This window comes from Salvia miltiorrhiza, chromosome 4 (genome assembly GCF_028751815.1).
Source record: "Salvia miltiorrhiza cultivar Shanhuang (shh) chromosome 4, IMPLAD_Smil_shh, whole genome shotgun sequence".
In the NCBI taxonomy this organism is placed as follows: Eukaryota; Viridiplantae; Streptophyta; class Magnoliopsida; order Lamiales; family Lamiaceae; genus Salvia; species Salvia miltiorrhiza.
This window is the reverse complement of record NC_080390.1, coordinates 53,857,801-53,877,226: the sequence shown is the minus strand read 5'-3', so window position 1 is coordinate 53,877,226 and position 19,426 is coordinate 53,857,801. Positions and strand designations below refer to the sequence as shown.

The window sequence follows — 19,426 nt, the reverse complement described above, 5'->3', positions numbered from 1 at the left end:
CGTCACCAAACAAAACCAAAACACAAATTTACTTGAAAATTCCAGGCATGTGACTATGTGAGCTGTGGAGGTGAAATTAATTTATTCCAAATCACGGTTAATAATTTAACCTTGAGAAATGAAATGTTTGATGTAGAAAAAAAAAAAACAGTTAATCTAAAAAAAAAAAAAAATGAGTATACAGACAAAATAAATTCATAATTGTAATTGTATTAACCGTAAAAATAGAACTAAGGAAATAAAATAATTGTCACACCTACCTACATCATAAATACTGTTTTCCTTCTTCACATTTTCAACACACACACGCAGTAAACAAGCAGAGAGAGAGATCGCTATGGCTTCTTCTTCCTCTCTCACTGTATCTAAAGCCCTCCTCTCTCGCTCCTCCTTCCCCAGCCATGGCTCCATCCCGCCATCATCCTCCGTCTCTGTCCCCTCCTCGGGCCTCAAGTCCGCCACCTCCATCACCACCACCTCCGCCGCCCGCCGCCGCGGGCCCATCCCAATCCGCGCCTCGGCAGCTGTGGAAACCCTAGGTAAGACGACCGACACCGAGTTGGTGGAGAAATCCGTCAACACGATCCGCTTCCTGTCGATCGACGCCGTTGAGAAGGCGAATTCCGGCCACCCCGGGCTGCCTATGGGCTGTGCTCCGATAGGTCACGTGCTGTACGATGAGGTGATGAGGTACAACCCTAAGAATCCCTACTGGTTCAATCGCGATCGATTCGTGCTCTCCGCCGGCCACGGGTGCATGCTGCAGTACGCGCTTCTTCACCTCGCTGGATACGACGCCGTCAAGGTCCGATTTCTTAGGCCTTGCTAGCTTGAAATTGTTCTCAGCTCATTTACTTGATCCTTTTGTCAGCACAAAATTGACATGCAATCTGTTTTCTTATGTGATGAATTTTCTTGTTTCTTAAATCTGATTTTACTTTATTACTTGTTTCTTTTATTTATATTTATTTGGCTAAAGATACTTGTTTTGGTGTGATCGTTAGATTTATAGTCTTGTAGCATTTGAAGTATTACTTTTTGTGATTATGCACATCTTAGTAGGTGAGAAAATTTTGGGGACTTGAGCTTAACTGTGAGAAACTTAGGTTACTGATTTGGGCGATTATGTGTGTGTTTTTTTTTTTTCTACTTGTGTATCAAGTCAATCATGGAGAGCTTCTGTTTTGTTTTGAGCATTTCATATACTATCTTAATTGAACTTGTATGTACATCGCTGACAGGAAGAGGATTTGAGAAATTTCCGTCAATGGGGAAGCAAGACACCAGGTCATCCCGAGAATTTCGAGACACCTGGTGTTGAAGTCACTACTGGTAAAAAGAATAATTGTCCAGAAAAATATCTAGTCATTTGTTTCTAAGAAATGTGTTATTTGTACTGAAGTGATTGTGATTCCCTCTTTTGCTTAACCTGTGTAGGTCCTTTAGGCCAAGGTGCTGCCAATGCCGTTGGCTTGGCGCTTGCAGAGAAGCACTTGGCTGCCCGTTACAACAAGCCAGATAGCAAGATTATTGACCACTACACGTAAGAGGATTGCTTTATTATCACATTTGTTTCTTGTTCTGTGGTCCGGTGGATTATTGTTATATGACTTGACTGACCGATGGCGATGTTCATGTTGTCACAGGTATGTTATCCTTGGTGATGGGTGCCAAATGGAGGGTATTGCAAACGAAGCCTGTTCTCTTGCTGGACATTGGGGGCTTGGGAAGTTGATCGCTTTCTATGATGATAATCACATCTCTATAGATGGTAATACAGAAATTGCGTTTACTGAGTCTGTTGAAGCCCGTTTCGAGGCTCTTGGTTGGCATGTTATCTGGGTGAAGAATGGTAACACCGGCTATGATGAAATTCGTGCTGCTATCGAGCAAGCAAAGGCTGTAAAAGACAAGCCCACTTTGATCAAGGTCAGATTCTATTTGTACATTAAAATCATGAGACGTTGCATCAATGAAGATGATTGAGTCTATTTTTTCCCCTTAATCTTAAATATCATAGTTGCAAGACAGACTTACTAATTCTTTAATGGAAAAAATAATGCCAGGTTACAACCACCATTGGTTTTGGGTCCCCAAACAAGGCCAACTCATACAGTGTGCATGGAAGTGCACTGGGTGCCAAGGAAGTCGAAGCCACCAGAAAGAACCTCGGATGGCCTCATGAACCTTTCCATGTGCCTGAAGATGTGAAGAAGTAGGGTTATATGGGCTACCTGACTCGTTTTAGGCTTAAGATTTTTTCCTTAAAGTTTTTGTTGAGTGCTAAGTCATTTTTTTATGTTCTTATGGCAGACACTGGAGCAGACATGTGGTTAACGGTGCTGCTCTTGAAGCGGAATGGAACGCTAAATTTGCTGAATATGAGAGGAAGTATCCGGAGGAAGCGGCTGAACTAAGTTCCATCATCACCGGTCAGCTCCCGGCTGGTTGGGAGAAGGCTCTTCCTGTGAGTGGTTCATGTTTTGTTATTCTCTATGTTGATTAATGAATTATTACATGATATGAATTGTGGGCAATGAACATAATGTAAGATTTTTTTTTTCCCAAGACTATGTCATTTTTTATGAGCAGTGGGTATGATTCCGAAAGTATAAAACTAAACTTCGTTTTCTTTTTGTCAAATAGCGCATAAAAATTTATTTGCTGCCTCTCTTCAAATATGTTTATGACTTCCATAATCTCTGTCTTCAGACATACACCCCCGAGAGCCCAGCTGATGCCACGAGAAACCTCTCTCAGCAAAACCTCAACGCTTTAGCAAAAGTGCTCCCAGGTCTGCTTGGAGGCAGCGCTGACCTTGCGTCATCCAATATGACACTTCTCAAAATGTTCGGTGACTTTCAAAAGAATATACCCGAAGAGCGTAATGTAAGATTTGGTGTTCGTGAGCATAGCATGGGGGCGATATGTAACGGAATTGCCCTTCACAGCCCTGGTCTCATTCCTTACTGCGCAACCTTCTTTGTGTTCACCGACTACATGAGAGCAGCCATGAGGATCTCTGCCTTGTCCGAAGCTAGAGTTCTCTACGTGATGACCCACGATTCTATTGGTCTTGGAGAGGATGGGCCAACTCATCAGCCCATCGAGCATTTGGCTAGTTTCCGAGCAATGCCCAACATTTTGATGCTCCGTCCAGCTGATGGCACCGAGACAGCTGGTGCATACAGGGTTGCTGTTCTTAACAGAAAGAGACCGTCTGTCCTTGCCCTTTCTCGACAAAAGTTGCCCCATCTGCCAGGTACCTCCATCGAAGGGGTGGAGAAGGGAGGCTATACCATATCAGACAACTCGACAGGTAACAAGCCTGACGTGATACTGATTGGAACTGGTTCGGAGCTGGAAATCGCAGCAAAGGCAGGGGATGAGCTTAGGAAGGAAGGGAAGGCCGTGAGGGTCGTCTCCTTCGTTTCTTGGGAGCTGTTTGATGAGCAATCTGATGAGTATAAGGAAAGTGTGCTGCCGGCTGCTGTCACGGCCAGGGTTAGCATCGAGGCCGGGTCAACATTCGGGTGGGGCAAGATCGTTGGAGATAAAGGAAAGGCCATTGGAATCGATAGATTTGGGGCTAGTGCACCTGCACCCAAGATATACAAGGAATTTGGCCTCACAGTTGAAGCTGTTATAGCTGCAGCTAAACAAGTCTGTTAAGCTAGGCTAAGGATGATCAGTTCCTAATAAAAGAGACAGATTTTTGGTTTTTCCTTTCTGTTTTGTTTTCTGAAATTGTGATAAGAGGAGAGAGGATATTTTATTATTGAATTCGATTTGCAGTTTTGTGTTTTCTTGTATGGTGTCAATCTATTGCATCTGTTAACATATGTTTAATGTTGTGTTGTATTAATCAAAATGAGAAGGTGGGGGTCATTGCTCCATCCAAAGAGGGATCCATCAACTAACTCTTTTTGTGGTGGTTGGAAATGGTAGTTGTATGTGGTTGTTGACACCTTTTTATTTAGTTGAGAATATTGTAACTGTATTTTTCACACTTTTAATTCATTGACAGTTATGTACACATTCTTTTTTATACACCACATGTGTAATCTTTCATTTAATATGATAAATTTATTTATTGAATATATTATACTCCCTTCATGCACAATAAAACTTTCTGCAAGGGAGTGACACGAATTTTAAAACGAGGTTGTTAGAGTGTATTGTGATTTGTGAGTGATGAAAATGTGAAAATATATTGTATAAATGGTGTATTATTAGTTGTGGAGTATAACTCAAAAATAGAAAAAGCATAAAAGAAAATTTAGGAAATTTTATTGTGGAGGGGAGTATAATACTCTTCTCGTCCCCCAAATAATTTTTCAACTTTTGTACTTCGAAAACCTCTGAGAAAGAGTTATGTGCCACTTAGTATTTATTACAAGTTATATTGAATCATAGGATATAAATTTGTCTTGAAATTAAAGTTAGGTTGACGAAGATGTTGTCGATGGAGATATAAGGTGGATTTGGTGAATGGAGAGATAAGGTGGTTCTTGGAGTGGATGGGGAACTAATTACTAACATCTAACATGACTTTGACCGATCAAAAAAAAAAAAAAAAAAAAAGATGTTGTCGAAACCACAATATGAACTTTTGTTAGTCTGATTTTATTTTTTTATTTTTATTTTTAAATATTAATCCTCGTTAGGGTAAGTTGATGAGGGTAGATATCAAAACGATATTTTTGCTACTAGTAATAAAAACAATTCCAACTTAAAAAAAGTAGTAAAAACAATTTAATCATCTACCCTGTTACAAATGTAAATATTATAGAAATAGTGTCTCTTTTTTTAGTTCAATGATTTATTATTACCAAAATTAAAAAACGAACCTAAAAAAGATTTGGTGTAGAACATAAGACAAGTAGTTGGTGAGATGTGCCTCTTCTTTGAATATAACTACTCAAAGTTGCCAACAACCACGTGTTCCCTACTCGTAGCTTGCGAATGCAATCGAATCAAATACTCATGGTATATTTTATTGTGTTAATAGGCAAAAGTGCCCCATTCCTTATTCATATTTTGAAAAATGCCCACCCTTATCATGCAAAGCTATCCATGCCCTAAATTACTAATTAACCCTTGAGTGGGTCAACATCTTAAGTAATAATTTCGGTCTTCTTACACAATCTTACACATTTTTAAGTTCCAATGCATTTTTGTACAATAATTTGTGATGTTGACCGAAATGATTACACATTGAGTGTCCGAAATGATTTTTTTAAACTGTATATATATTATCGACCGGATAATTTAAAGTGTAAATATTATCGACCGGACACTAATTAACACTTAAACAATATATTAAATTAAATTCAGCAAAATAGTAAAAATTAATATAAAGATAGAAATAGATAGAAAAAAAACTTTTATGTTGATATACCATCGATCCGGCCGGTGAAATGGCCAGAGAAATGTATCCGACCGGGTACATTTCAGAAAAACAATGACCCGGCCGGATACATTTTTCCTTGAAAATTACCGGCCGGATAGATATTATTTAGGCATAAAATATTATATTTTATTCAATTTCATAAAAAAAAAAAATCAAGAAGCTAATAATATATATCCATGCGTATCTATCTTAAATTTTTTATTTTTTTTCCCTTTAATATCTTAATTTCAATACATATATTCTTTGAAATTATTTGTATATATTGTGTTATTCTTGAATGTTGATATATAGTATATAACACTATATATATCGTGTTAATTAATCTATATCTTTAAATTTAAAATATATATATATATATATATATATACTCAAAATCCGTCCCAATTAAATGCATGCGTGTTACCCAAAAAAATCATGCATGTTACCAAGTGAATTTTGCAACAACCGATACATAAAGGTCAAAAATATCTTTCTAAAAAATTTGATTCTCTTTTGATAGACATAAAGCCGATACAATCGGCTTCAATCACATTTTTTTCGAAGCTTTTAACACCACTATATTTACCTTCCTTCACTAGGGTTTTTTACTCACCACACATATCGGCTTCTTCACTTTTTTTTACCCACCGAGAGAGTTCAAAATATTGAAGCACGTCGTACTCATCAATGGCATCTTCTTCACAGGTTTTTATTTTTAATTTTCATGAAATTGAATAGAATAGAATAATTTATGCTAAAAACCGATCGGTCCGGCCGGTGAAGTGGCCGGATAAATCGGTCCGGCCGAATTCATTATTTAAATGAAACATACGGCCGGATTGAGTTTTCCGGGAACTTCACCGGCCGAATTCATTATTTAAATGAAACATACGTCCAGTGACACAAGTCTGCAGTGACCATTATGAGAAGTGGATGGCTAGGTGTCGAGAGGGTAGGGGTCGTGAGATTTATGTCAAGGCAAGTGGTGGTTTGCGGGAGTACGACGACTTCGCGCGGGTGGATAATGTCAGCCAGGAATTCACAACTGGGGTAAATAATCTATTGATTTTAACATTGTTAAATTACTTTCTACTAACTTATTGATTTTAACTTTGTTGCAGGATATTGACTTGTATTTCTTCAGCTTGAGAAATAGACTTCGAGCTTCAGCAGATTTACTGGATGACGTAGATATGAATAACACAATCATATTAGACACGGATTGGTTTGTAAGTAAACTTTCATTATTTGTATGTTTTCATTGGTGCGAATATAAATTATTAATTACTTCTATTGATCTGTAGATATACCTCCAGGGCGAGTGGGACGCTCTATTGGAGAAGTGGGCAAGAAGTGAGTTTACTCCAGATGAGTATCATATATTGACGCATGGAGCAGTAGCTGATGGTTGGCAGCCCCGGATAGACTGTCTCTGCCAAATACGTGGAAAAGCCGTTAAGGGCCATGAACTTCCTCCTGGTCATATAGGATGGATGGATGCCACACAAGTAATCAGTTAAACAATTATTTGTCATTAGTCATTTGTGCTTTATATGTTGTTTCTTATCAATTCATTGTGGTTTGTCATAGGTTCTCATGCCAGTCATAATTGGCCACCATTTTGTCCTATGTCGGATCCGGTTAGGAGAATTGGTTTGCGAGGTCTATGACCCAGTATTCCACAAGCTATCACCTCGACAGCAGGATGCTCGAGTTGGTGAACTACTGCCTTTACTGAGATTGTTGCCAATTGTCCTTCAGTTGGCGAGGTGGCTAGACGACACATCCATTGATTCGACAGTGACAAAGGAGAAGTACCCACTTATGACGGCGGTGTTTGCTCCAGCGGAGGTTCAGTTTCACCAGCAGGACTCTGTCAGCTGCGGGCCTTTCGTCTGCATGTATGCAGAACGACTGATATCTGGCTCTCCATCCATTGAGTGGGGTAACCACAACGTGGCGGCATATAGGGTCAAGATTGCTAGATCTATATTTTCGTTGTGTGAAACTTGGAATGCCCGTACCACTAGACTTGGTTTTGCATAGCATTGTATATTGTTACATTAATGTGTGCTTCATTTTGGTTATTGAACGAGCTTTATTTCCAGTAAATCATTCCAGCTTATCGAATAATAAGATAATTCAATCAATATCATTAACTGTTACAGCACACAAATTGTGACACCCAAATCCATTTTAATTTTAAATGAAAACGCACGCGGAAAAACTATGAATATAAATAAATATTTAATGTGAAAATAAGAAAATAAACATTTTATTTAAAATATTTTACTCAACATAACATTTTTAAGTATAGCTAAATTCAAAATATTTGACTCGCCATTCGACCTTCCACGCGCCTCCGGCCTTTAAAACCTGAAAATGTTAAATATGGGATGAGCATACAGGGTACACTCAGTGTGGGAAACATGCAATCATTGTCCACGTTAATAAAATGAGAATCACATATGATCAATACATTCGTGACTGAAAGTCGCACGGTGGCATACCAAGGACCTTTCCGTCCTGGACCGATTGAGCCGGCCCCTGGCGACTGGTTGCAACCATAACTTTAACATGAAATCGCATTGTGGCATACCAAGGACTTTAATGTCCTGGACCCATTGAGCGGGCCCCTAGCGATATTATATAACTCACATATGGTAAACACATAATATTAAAATGGACAACAATTAACCACATCATGTACTGAAATAAATCCCACACCTGATTTTTGAACTTGAACTTGAACTTCAACTTGTATGCTAACTTGAGTAAATCAAATAAAAGTAACGTCCTAGTCGCGCCGCACCTAGTTAGATAAATTCAAATAATAAACATAAGGGCCTAATTGAACTTAAAAATAATAATAATAGTACTAGTTTAAATCTTAAGAATTTATTATCATAAAATCATTTGAAAATAATCATCGGTTTAGTGATTCAAAATAATAAAATGCATGCTTCTTTAAAATATGGGTTGATACTTAAAATCAAGTGCAACTTATTTAGAATAAAATCTGCAGCCCAAGAATTAAAAGTTGGGCCCAATCAATAAATCTGAGCCCATAAGAATAAAATCACCCAGCCCAAGCCCATTCTTCCCTTCACCCTAATTTAAAACCTCATTTTGACTTTCACACCCAACACACACACACACAACTCACGCAGTCCTCATCTCCCTCTCTCGTCCCTGCTCCCTCTCCTCTTCTCGGCCTCCTGCCGCCGCCACCGGACGGCAGCGCCGTCCCCGGAGGCCGGCGGCTCCGCCTCCTTCCACTCTCCTGTCCGACCGAAACGCCACCCCGTCGTCCTTGTATCGACAGAGGCGCGCCCAGCCGCCTCCCCTTCCAGTACTGCCGCCGCCGCCCTCTCTCCCTTTCCTCACCTCTAGTCTCCCTCTCACTCTCCCTCACTTCTCGCCCTCCTCCCTCATCTCTCTTCCTCCTCCCTTGCCACCGTCTCGGCCGCACCAGCTACGGCCGTTCCTTTCTCCGGCGGTGACCTTCGCCGCCCGCCAGCGTTACCACCCTGTCCATGCCTCCCACCTCTCATCTCCTTCTCGCCGACAACAGCCACGGCAATAGCAGCAGCTGATCGGCCCGCCACCTCCCTTTTCAGATCCGGCGCCACCACTGCCCCTGCCTCTCTCTCTCCGCCCTTGCCGCCCCTCGACAGACAGCAGCAGCCGGTCAGGCTGCCTCCCCCCTTTCACCTCTCCGGCAACAACAATCTTCACCAACAATTCTTCTACTCCTTTCTTTTCTTTTCTTCTAAATCCTTACTATTATTCTTTTAATTCTTCCATTTTCTTTTGTAAAAGCAGTGAATATGCATTCTAATAAGTTTAATACTGTGTATGCATGTTTGAATTTGAAAGAAATAAGAATTTTTGTGGGAGTTTGGTTTTGTGCAGAAATGAAAAACAGTAAATGAAATAACTTTGCAAAAGTTATTAAAATTACCAGCTTGGATTCTGTAGTGAGAGATGGAAATGGATTATATGATGTAAGAAAACAGATGAGGAAAAAGCGAATTGGGGATGATGAATTGGGGTTTAAATAGACTGAAATTCGTAGGGTGCAAGACTGAAATTGTGGTTAAGGGAGCTTTACTTTCTCCCCAAGAAATTCGAAATTGTGGCTGAGGAAGAAATCAAATTGTGGCTGAAGAGATAACACGTCTCAACTTTATCTTTCTTTTAAATAAAGCTGTTAAAATTTCAAAACAGTAATGAGATATGGATCATGAATGCTCATAAGTTACTAAAAGGTGATGGGCTTGTATTGGGCTCTTTTAAACTCTAGCCCAATAAAAGCAAGTAAATTAATAGTAAAATATGCAGATATTTCACTCAGGCCCAATCTAAATAAAATAAGGCCCACTGTAAAAATTATGCAAATACTCATTTAGGCCCAACTTCATATTAAGAGAATATTTGGGAAAATGAATTTCTATTTCTATAGGTATATTTTATAGTTCAAAATTACATCTAACTAGGGGCGCAACTAGACTAAATTCATAAACTCGACTCATAGATATATATATTAATAACTCGAAACTATAATAATTTCCAAATAAAATTTATAAAGGAAGTAAACGGTTTTGGGCTGTGACACAAATACATCCCACTACTCCCTGGGCTCAGTCGCCCTGCCAGCGCACGTTCTCTTGCTGTGTCCTTCTTCATGGCAGATGCTGCACTTCTTTGGTTTACGACGCCTGATACTAGAAGACTCATCTGCTTGTGTGCTGCTGCCTTCACCACCACCTCGATGTCTACCTTCTTTTGGGCGCCCCGCTTGACCTTTTACAATCAGAGGTAATACAACCTGCTCAGCGATGTGCTCGGGAACCAACCACTGGCGTCTCGGCGGGAGATTATTAACTTCGCGAGAGTAAGTATCGATAAGAAAGTCATTCGTGTAGTACGAGTCTACATACTCCGCGATCGTATCACCGGCTTCACTATAAAAACAAACAAACTCCGATAGTAATCAATATAACGAACATTAGAACATATTTACATTTCAATGAACCCGACAGTAATCATTTCATGATCGTACCTTATTGCAGCGATTGAATGAGAACAGGGCAGTTGGTCTAGCTGAAATACTCGACATTCGCATTTTTTCTTCTCTAGATCCACCTTGAAGCTTCTGTCAGCAGTTTGCACCTTATACTTCATGTCACTCAACCTTTGTGCAGTGTATCGACGACTTTTTTGGACTTCAATAGCTACCCTTTTACCAGCCTCAACAGTCAAGCCTTGCTCGATTTGTTGTGCAACCCTTAGTCGCTCGCTGAACCATTTCTCAATAACAATTCTGATTGCCTCTAACATCGAGCATATAGGAAGTCTTCTTGCCCACAACAATCTGGAATTAAAAGCTTCAGCAGCATTTGATGTCATAAAACTATAGCGTCGCACAGGCATAGGACACATCGAACGAGCCCACTTCTCCGGCCCAATCCCCATTAGTTTATCGTACGCAGCTCTCTTCATAAACTTCAGGGCGTTCATAGCCCTATTGAAGTCGGACTTCTCGTACGCAAATACAGCTTGTCGATACACCTCGACCACTGCCTTACCGTAATGCTTCAGGTTATTTTGCAAATGGTAGTAGCATAGGCCGTGGGTGGCATTTGGTAACTCATTCCTGATAGCATTGGCAATGGAGATATGCTGATCAGAGACAATCAAAAGTGGATCGGCTTGGCCATAAACACGTCGAATGCGTGACATGAAATAAGTCCACGATTCATCGTTTTCTTTCGGTCCAACACCATACGCGAGTGGGAACAAACTCTCGTTGCCGTCCTTCGTCACTGCAACAAACAAAATACCCCTATTCTTGCCCTTCAAGTGTGTGCCGTCGACGACAATCACTGGCCGTAAGCTGAACATGAAAGGGGTAGCCGAAGCTGCAAGAGCAACAAATAAGTGTTTGAATCGGCCATCATCGTCAACTTCCCACTCCACCATCGAACCGGGATTGGATTGTATCAACATGTATAAGTACTTGGGCAGCATCTCGAAGGACTGATCATGTCGACCATAAACCATCTCAGTGGCTCGATTACGGGCTCGCAATGCAACATCGTACTTGATCTGTACGCCAAACTCACGTCGCAGCTCCAGCTGGATGGCCTTCGGCTTCAAGATCTCGCAATCGTCGTGTATTTTCTGTGCTAAATATGCTGCGACGACTTTTGCGGGGGCCTTTATTCGCGCTACGCGCCCTAGCTCACCGTCGCATGAGTGCTCATTGGTGAACTTATACACTCCCCAAATGGCTCCATCTTGTGACGATGCATGGAGCTTGAAGGGGCACGTATCTGAATGCTTGCATTTGAAGTAGACTCGTCTGCTGTCTGATTTGCTGACAGAAAATTCCTTGCCCTGCTTCATGTTCCACAGACCGATTGCAACGATCAGATCATCTTTGCTATTGAAATACATATTCTTTGACAACTCCCGAGGCAGTAGCTGATAATCTTCAATATCAACAAGTGCCGCTGCAGCGTCCAACGGGATAACCGGAACTAACCAATTAGTTAGTTCATCTGCTCCAGGAACCTGTTCGTCATCATCGTCGTCGATCTGCAAATTCTGCCAACCTGCATATTCAATCCCCGCCCTTCTCACGTTCTCTGGCTCCGACAAGTCTTCAGAGGCGCTTGTATCAGTCTCGGCTTCAGACGATGGAACATAATCTTCATCTACATTACCAGCATTCTCCACAAACTGAGGCTCGTACGTATATTGATCATCAGCTGGACCCCAACAACGATCAGTTGTTAGGCGATCGTAACGGTACGGATTTGGCTCATCCCATGAAGGCCAACCCGTTGACTGATCATTACCCCAAGTGACCGACGGTTCAACACTTTGTTGCGCCGGTGAATCTCCGGCTGATAGGTCTAAATAAGCATATCTTTGGATTGCTTCCAATCCGTCCCCACCTTCGAATGTTGCACTAGATTCACCTTCATACCCGGAAGATTGAGGGAGATCGAACGAAGGAACATACACTCCTCCACTGTAATCGTCTTCGTCAACATAAATCTCAGGAAAATGTGGCTGGGACGCCAGCAACTGAAGCAAATCATTGTCATCGGCAAGAGTATTTTTACTGTATACCCTGCCATTTAATCTCTTCGTCAAATAATACAAGTTGTAATTAGTGCTCAATGAATTCTCCAACATCAGGTGATTTATCATGTACACCGTACTGGCCATTGTGTCTCCGAAAATATGCAAATTCTTAGAAGAGCCGCCGATGTACTCATAACCATTGAAGGCACCTCCATAATTAACCACAAAGTATCTCCCATATTCATTCATCTACATAAAAAATAATAAATCAATAAATATATGATGTAAAGGGAATAAAATGTTAAAATACAACATATAACATGTTAATACACTCGAAAAGCATCTATCCGCCCGGGGAAGTTTCCGATGAAATGTGTCCGGCCGTGTATTACATGATATATAATTACACACGGCCGGACACATTTTCAAGGACACTTGTCCGGGCGGATACATGATTTTCGAGCATATTAACATGAGTTATACAGCAATATATATGTATAGAACTAAAATTCAACTAATAATTACTAATTAATACTTTAAAACATGATAGAATGTGTTCTAATTCACATGTATTTCCTTCAAACGTGGCTTTAAATCATAGTATGCTATAATATGCTAATAATTCACATAAGCATATAGGATCAAACAAAACATTGAAAATAAACAATAACCAACTTAAATTACATTTCAAACGTAAAATGACATACCTTTAAACGTTCGGATGAGAGAATTCACAAATAATAGCTTCACCACTTGGAAAATATTAGAATTTCTAATGAGTTTGAGTGTTTTTTCACTTTGAGTGCTCGGATGAGAGGATGAGAGAATTCACTCATATATAAACAAAGGTTCCTTCATTTCACGTGAATTTCAATGAAATTAGAGTGTTTGACATGAATACTTTACTGACAAGGCTATTTCACATCATATTTGTCGTTTATCATCAATTTTAAAAAAAAAAAATTATGTCCCTTAATTGAAGGCTAATTAATCGATGGAATATAAATACAAAAAATTAACACAATCCATATTAGCACTCAAAACACACATCAGAACCAAAAAAACATCTATCCGACCGGAACATATATGCGTCCGACCGATGAAACCTTATGTCCGGTCGGACACTTTGTTTTTACGGTCGGATTGTTTTTTTTTTTTTTTCCAATGTGTGTTTTGAGTGCTAATATCGATTGTGTTAATTTTTAGTATTTATATTCCATTGATTAATTAGCCTACGATTTACTTGTAAAACCTTCGATTTTAATTCAAAAATAAATAAATATTATTTTTTCTGTCAGTCTTTCACATGTTCCAACACTTATTTGACCGATTTGCTTCTTTAAATTGATGAATTGATGTTTTTCTTACACTTTAACAACTTTTGCCATAGATGTGTAAGAACTTTTGCGGAAAACAATGCACATCCATCACATTCAAATGGCATTTTCGGTTCTTCACTTATTTAGGGCATGTAGTGCTTGGTATAGTAAGAGAGGGCATTTTTCAAATTATTCATAAGAGAAAGGGCACTTTAAATTTCGCCTCTATTTTATTTGCATTTCATTAAATTTTAAAACCTTTTGAAAACTCCACAAATATTAGTCTTCTATTTTTGATAACTTTTTATTACATGGTTGGCCTCTTTCTTCACTTACAATATTATTATTATTATTATTATTATTATTATTATTATTATTATTATTATTATTATTATTATTATTATTATTATTATTATTAACACTACTTTTAAAATAAGACCCATTATGTACTCACAATGCACTCAACATTTTTATTAATATTTGTGTCATTCCCTTTTAAGATTTTCTTTTATTGACTGAAAGAGTATTATTAAATGAAAGTCCTCCTTATCAAGCAATGTGAACTCCTATCTACGAACAATGAGGTTCAAACTTCACCGCTTCCCCTCCCTCAAGTCATTTTTTTTTTGGGGATAATGGTATGCTCCATATTAATCAACATGAACGTTAAGAAAACCGTTGAAGAACCTCAACGTTTAAATTGAACATCACTTTCAAATCCATACCTAAATTTGCAAAGACTTTATTTTGTCTTCTTGAAAAAATTAATCTTTTATTTTGGCTCCACATACTTTAATAATTTTGTCTTATTTGGTCTGTTAATGAAAAAATATACTATACTATAATAATACGATTGGTGATTAAACCTATTTTCTTATTCGAATTTTTTCTAATTCTATAATATAATTTAATTATTCTTAAATTCAAAATTCGCGGAGTTATATGCTAGTTGAAAATAATTAAACCAAAAAACGTATTATTATGCAAAACAACTTTGAACATTAAAAGGGCCCAGCCTCACGATATAGCCCATAAACATGCTTTATGTCAACCCAATTAAATAATGAGGCCCAAACTCATAATTTCGCAGGCTGCTCAAGTGGGTTAGTGAATTTGTACTGTATTTAAACATTTTTTTTATAAATTTAATTATTTTTTAAATGTAACAAATGAACTTTTTTTAGGACAGACGACAACTAATGCTAAATGTAAATACTTTTATAAAAATATCAAAGAAGGTGAAATTTTCCTTATCACAGATTCACAGGTCATCCAACTTAAAATAAAAAACAAACAAACAAAACACAACATATGAGCCAACAAATTGTGCAAATTAATCTATCACAGCAAATTAGGAAATTGATACATGAATTTACGACACGTGGTTTAGTTAATTTGAGTTTATCGCTTTGCAATTACGCATAAACTTATAGGTAAAGAAAGGAATTGGTCACCTTGGTCATGCTGATTTTTACGGTAATTATGATTCTAGAAAATATTAATACTAAGCAACATATTTTTATAATATTTTAATTAGTTACTTTGCGAAGACAAATAATTAATTCTTGGTGAGTTATCAATTATCTGGACATTTTAGCTAGAGTTAATTAACATTTATATCCAATCATTGGATACTTCTTCGAGAAAGATGCCAAAAATTAGTTCATGGGAATTACTTTTTCTTTTGAATGGGAATTTAGGGTTCAACTCAAGTATGATAAGAAAAAATAAATTAACTTAATTAGATAAACTATATTAATTTTTCAATAAATAACTTACTTAACTTAAAACTAAAAAGGTTTTTTTAAGTAAGGAGTGTCAAAATATTTTACAAAAAAAAAAAATGATTTTAGAACAAATTCACACAAAAGATAACGAAGAATCCAATTTTGGCAAATTTTTCAGAATTTTATTCTTAATATTTATAGTATTAACAGAATATTTGACTATTACATAGACTAATAAGGAAGTTTTAATGAAAATAAGAGGCCACCAAAATCCCTAATCCCCACAAATCTCTCACCCTCATTTTACTTAAAAAGTAGGAACCTTTAAATATTTATTTACCTCAAAAATATACCATCCACACATTTCCAACATACAAACTTAAAATTCATCAAACCCCTAATATGACTAATTGTTATCCTATAATCCCAATATTAAGCATTTAAGTAAAGAGTAGTGATAAATGAACATAATATGTGTATACATAATTGGGATGATTATCCCCTTGGTAATTAATTAGGGATAATAGCATTTTCAATAACAATTTCAAAAAGGAAAACTGTTCACCTTTCGTTAATAAAAAAATTATTTTATTTCAATATAATAAAATAAATAAGCCCACTATTAGTGCATTGATGAGTTATATCGGGATTTAATTATTAATTTTTGTTTTATTTTATTTATTTTTTCTTCTCTATTTTTTTGTTTCAAATAATAAGATATTTAATATGTATACTAAAAAATCATGAGAAAAGCTTTAATCTGATACTATTATTTGTAAAAAGTAGATATAAAATTAAAAAAGTTATTCTCATTCAAAATTTGTGGTTAGCTTTGAAATAAACTTTTAAATTAGTTTCTAAAATTTTTGTTCCAATTAATGTATATTAGTATGCACTCACGTGCGATAAACAGACTATAATAAATTTAAAATTTTAAAAATTAAATTATATATAACTATCCAAATATCGTCAATTCGTCATTTATGAAAATTACGTACATTGAAATATAATAATATTTACATATATACTTTGTAATGGTAGTACAAAAATATATTAAAAAATTACTATTGGATATCAGTATAAAATTATACATAGTTAAAAAAATAATATATATGTAAATTAATGTTGGCTTTCTTAAGACAACAATGAAGCAATACATTTGAACTTCGAAATTATTGAAAGACTATTTTGAATTATACACGGCCTGTTTGGTTTGAAAGGTTAAATAGAATTAGATTAGATTAATCTTATAATATCTCGTTCGGTTGGGTGGATACGATTCGTGATTCAATATCGGAACAATGCTACATAGGAATAGTCTTGGCTTACCTTCTATGACAAAGTTAATCTTTGGCCGACTTACTATCGGGTAATCTTGGGCGAGCTGGAATTTGTTGTAATAGAAATTTTATTAAAAGGAAAATAAAAAGAACAAAAACAGGTGAAAGCACCCGCGAGAAGCCACGAGAAACCGAAAAACAAACAAGACTAAGAGAACATTTTTAGAGGATCATCCTCATAAAAAGAATCTTCGTCGTCAAACATATCTCCCCATCTTTTAGAAACAACGGTCGACATAGCCCTAGCAGCGTTAGAAGAAGAAGAAAGTATCTCAAAATTTTGCAAAACCGCGCCTTCAGAATGAGCATGTTGCACTTTTTTCAAGAACTCCATTGGCGACGAAGAGTCAAGAACGGCTCCCTGCAAAATAGCACCAGCGACATGACCAGTTGCTTGTTTGTCCGAGGACATACCATTCTTGATTAAACGCCGGAGTCGGTGCTTGATAGAGGAATCAGAAAGCTTCCCCTTCTTGGAAGCCCCTTTCGGACGGCCACGACCGCGAATTATGGGAGGATCCTCCATTGTCGCCTTTCCTGGCGTTACAGTCAAAGCCATGTCTGTATTGCTACAATGCAGAGTGACAATATCAACCTGTGTATCTGACACTATAGTATTTTCCACCGGAAGTCGGGTAGTGTCATTCATCACTGGAACAATCTCCAAACCAACAGACTTGTCCGCTCTGTTATCACCAACCGAGTGTTCAGAGACATCCTCATTATCCAACTGAACCTCAGCATCCAACGACTCCAGAGCAGCAAAGGGGTTGTGAAGGTCCACCTCCACCTGCGCAGCATCAGATCCAAGATTTAGGGAACCAACGACTTCCTTCCTTGTTGAATCCGGGAAGGTGTCCATCTCGTCATCCCCAAGAGCAGAGTCACGATTCGAGGGGTTCAGGATTCCACCCTTCTCATAAACAACCATCTCAAGAGAAGCCTCAGAGCAGGCCTGTTTACGATCCACTTGTTTCCAGTTGGAGCGATGTTGCTGAACAGGGTCTGGGTCAGTTCCTTTGCCAGCTGGCTGACCCTCAGTATCATTCCTCCCCTCTTTAGATCTCCTGCAAGAGGTAGTAGCATGGCCAACAACACAGCAAGAGTGACAAAAATATGGGAGGTCTTCATATCCGAATTCGAGAACAAAAACCCGATCCCCACATTTGACATCAAAAAAATCAGGCACAGCCTTGGAGACATCCATCTCAACCAAAATACGCGCAAAATGACCCACAGAAGCATGAGCAGATAAACCATCAATAACAATTGGTGCCCCTACATGTCTAGCAATACCAGAAAGCACCTCCGGATGCCAATACTCGTGAGGTAAATTAAAAACACGAATCCAAACTTGTGCTTTAGTGGATGAATCCTTGTATGGATCAAAATTTGGGACCCAAGTCCGCAAATGCAAGATGCCCGGATGTAATTTCCATGTATTTTTAGCAAAAGCCAGTGCCATATCTTGCGCAGAGCAGAATTTCAGGGTGAAGTAACCTTTACCCAGAGGAATAATTTCCCAAGATAAATCCGGCTTCCATAACTGCTGTAACTCGACATGCAAATCAGCAGCAAAACGAGGACGATCCCCCTTGCGAAGGATAATCCGGCCATGCAGGGCATGAGAGAATGATCGCACTTGTCGTTGATGGAACCCTTCCGAAATGATAAGACAAGGTTTATCGTTCACCAAAGAAGGCTGTAGAACCGTGAAGTCATAGGCAGGAACATCAGCTTGCCGACTTCCCTTCGTCTGTTTGAGAGTATCCGCAAAAGATCGACTGGATTGCTGTGCTTTAGATTGACCATTCCCGTCGAACTGTTCCAGTGGCGGCATAGCCGAGGTCGGCCCCCCAAGCCGAAGAGCAGGCACCTTCGGAGCAGACGGGACGGCCATCGCAGGGTTTGGTTGAGTAGTAAAAGATTGAGGCTGCTTAGGAAAATTGTTAGAGACGACCGGCAGATTGAGCGCCCCTCTGTCGCCCGGTGAACTGAGTCCACCGAAAGCCAAAGGCAGCGGCGGGAACCAGCCAACGCTCGAGGGGCCATTGCCGGCGAGCTGGAATTTAAACTACCCTCTTTTATAACTTATCTATCAAAACTACTCACCCTTATAATAAATATACTTCAACAAACAAATAGCAAAGATTATTCGTCATGTACCATACGCCAAATTCGCATAAATAAGCAATCCATAATTTTCAAACCATAAACCCTTTTCATTGTAATCAGAATGATATCGAAAAGTAGATAACCTTGCGTCGCCGAACTCATCTTCAGAAAAAATCGAAGAACTTTTGCACGCTGGAACAATTTTGCCCTAGAGCTGAATCGCCAAGAACACTTCGCGCCAAATTGTGAAGGCAAACATGACAAAATCAGATGTAAAATTTAGATTTATAAAGACTGAAAAAAATTGGAGTATATTAGTCATTATAAAATATTTTCAAGGATATAATCGGCATGTTAATTTGTTATACAATGTTTTAATACAGAAAACTACACAGACAAGCAAATAAACCGAATAAACAATCAGCAAAGTCAAAC

The 19,426-nt window shown here is 38.3% G+C and overlaps 2 protein-coding genes across 2 annotated transcripts; both read left to right on the top strand.

Moving 5' to 3' along the window:
• LOC131020638 (transketolase, chloroplastic-like) lies at window positions 1–3,806 on the top strand. Its single transcript, XM_057949581.1, has 7 exons — window positions 1–805; window positions 1,242–1,332; window positions 1,438–1,543; window positions 1,647–1,929; window positions 2,067–2,215; window positions 2,314–2,467; window positions 2,713–3,806. Exons 1-7 carry the CDS (start codon window positions 338–340, stop codon window positions 3,670–3,672), a joined length of 2,211 nt encoding a protein of 736 aa, XP_057805564.1. The 5' UTR covers window positions 1–337; the 3' UTR covers window positions 3,673–3,806.
• A 2,484-nt stretch (window positions 3,807–6,290) lies between these two features.
• Window positions 6,291–7,438, top strand: LOC131023622 (uncharacterized). The gene is made up of 4 exons (XM_057953164.1): window positions 6,291–6,442; window positions 6,514–6,621; window positions 6,697–6,900; window positions 6,983–7,438. Exons 1-4 carry the CDS (start codon window positions 6,326–6,328, stop codon window positions 7,436–7,438), a joined length of 885 nt encoding a protein of 294 aa, XP_057809147.1. The 5' UTR covers window positions 6,291–6,325.
• Window positions 7,439–19,426: the final 11,988 nt, after the last annotated feature.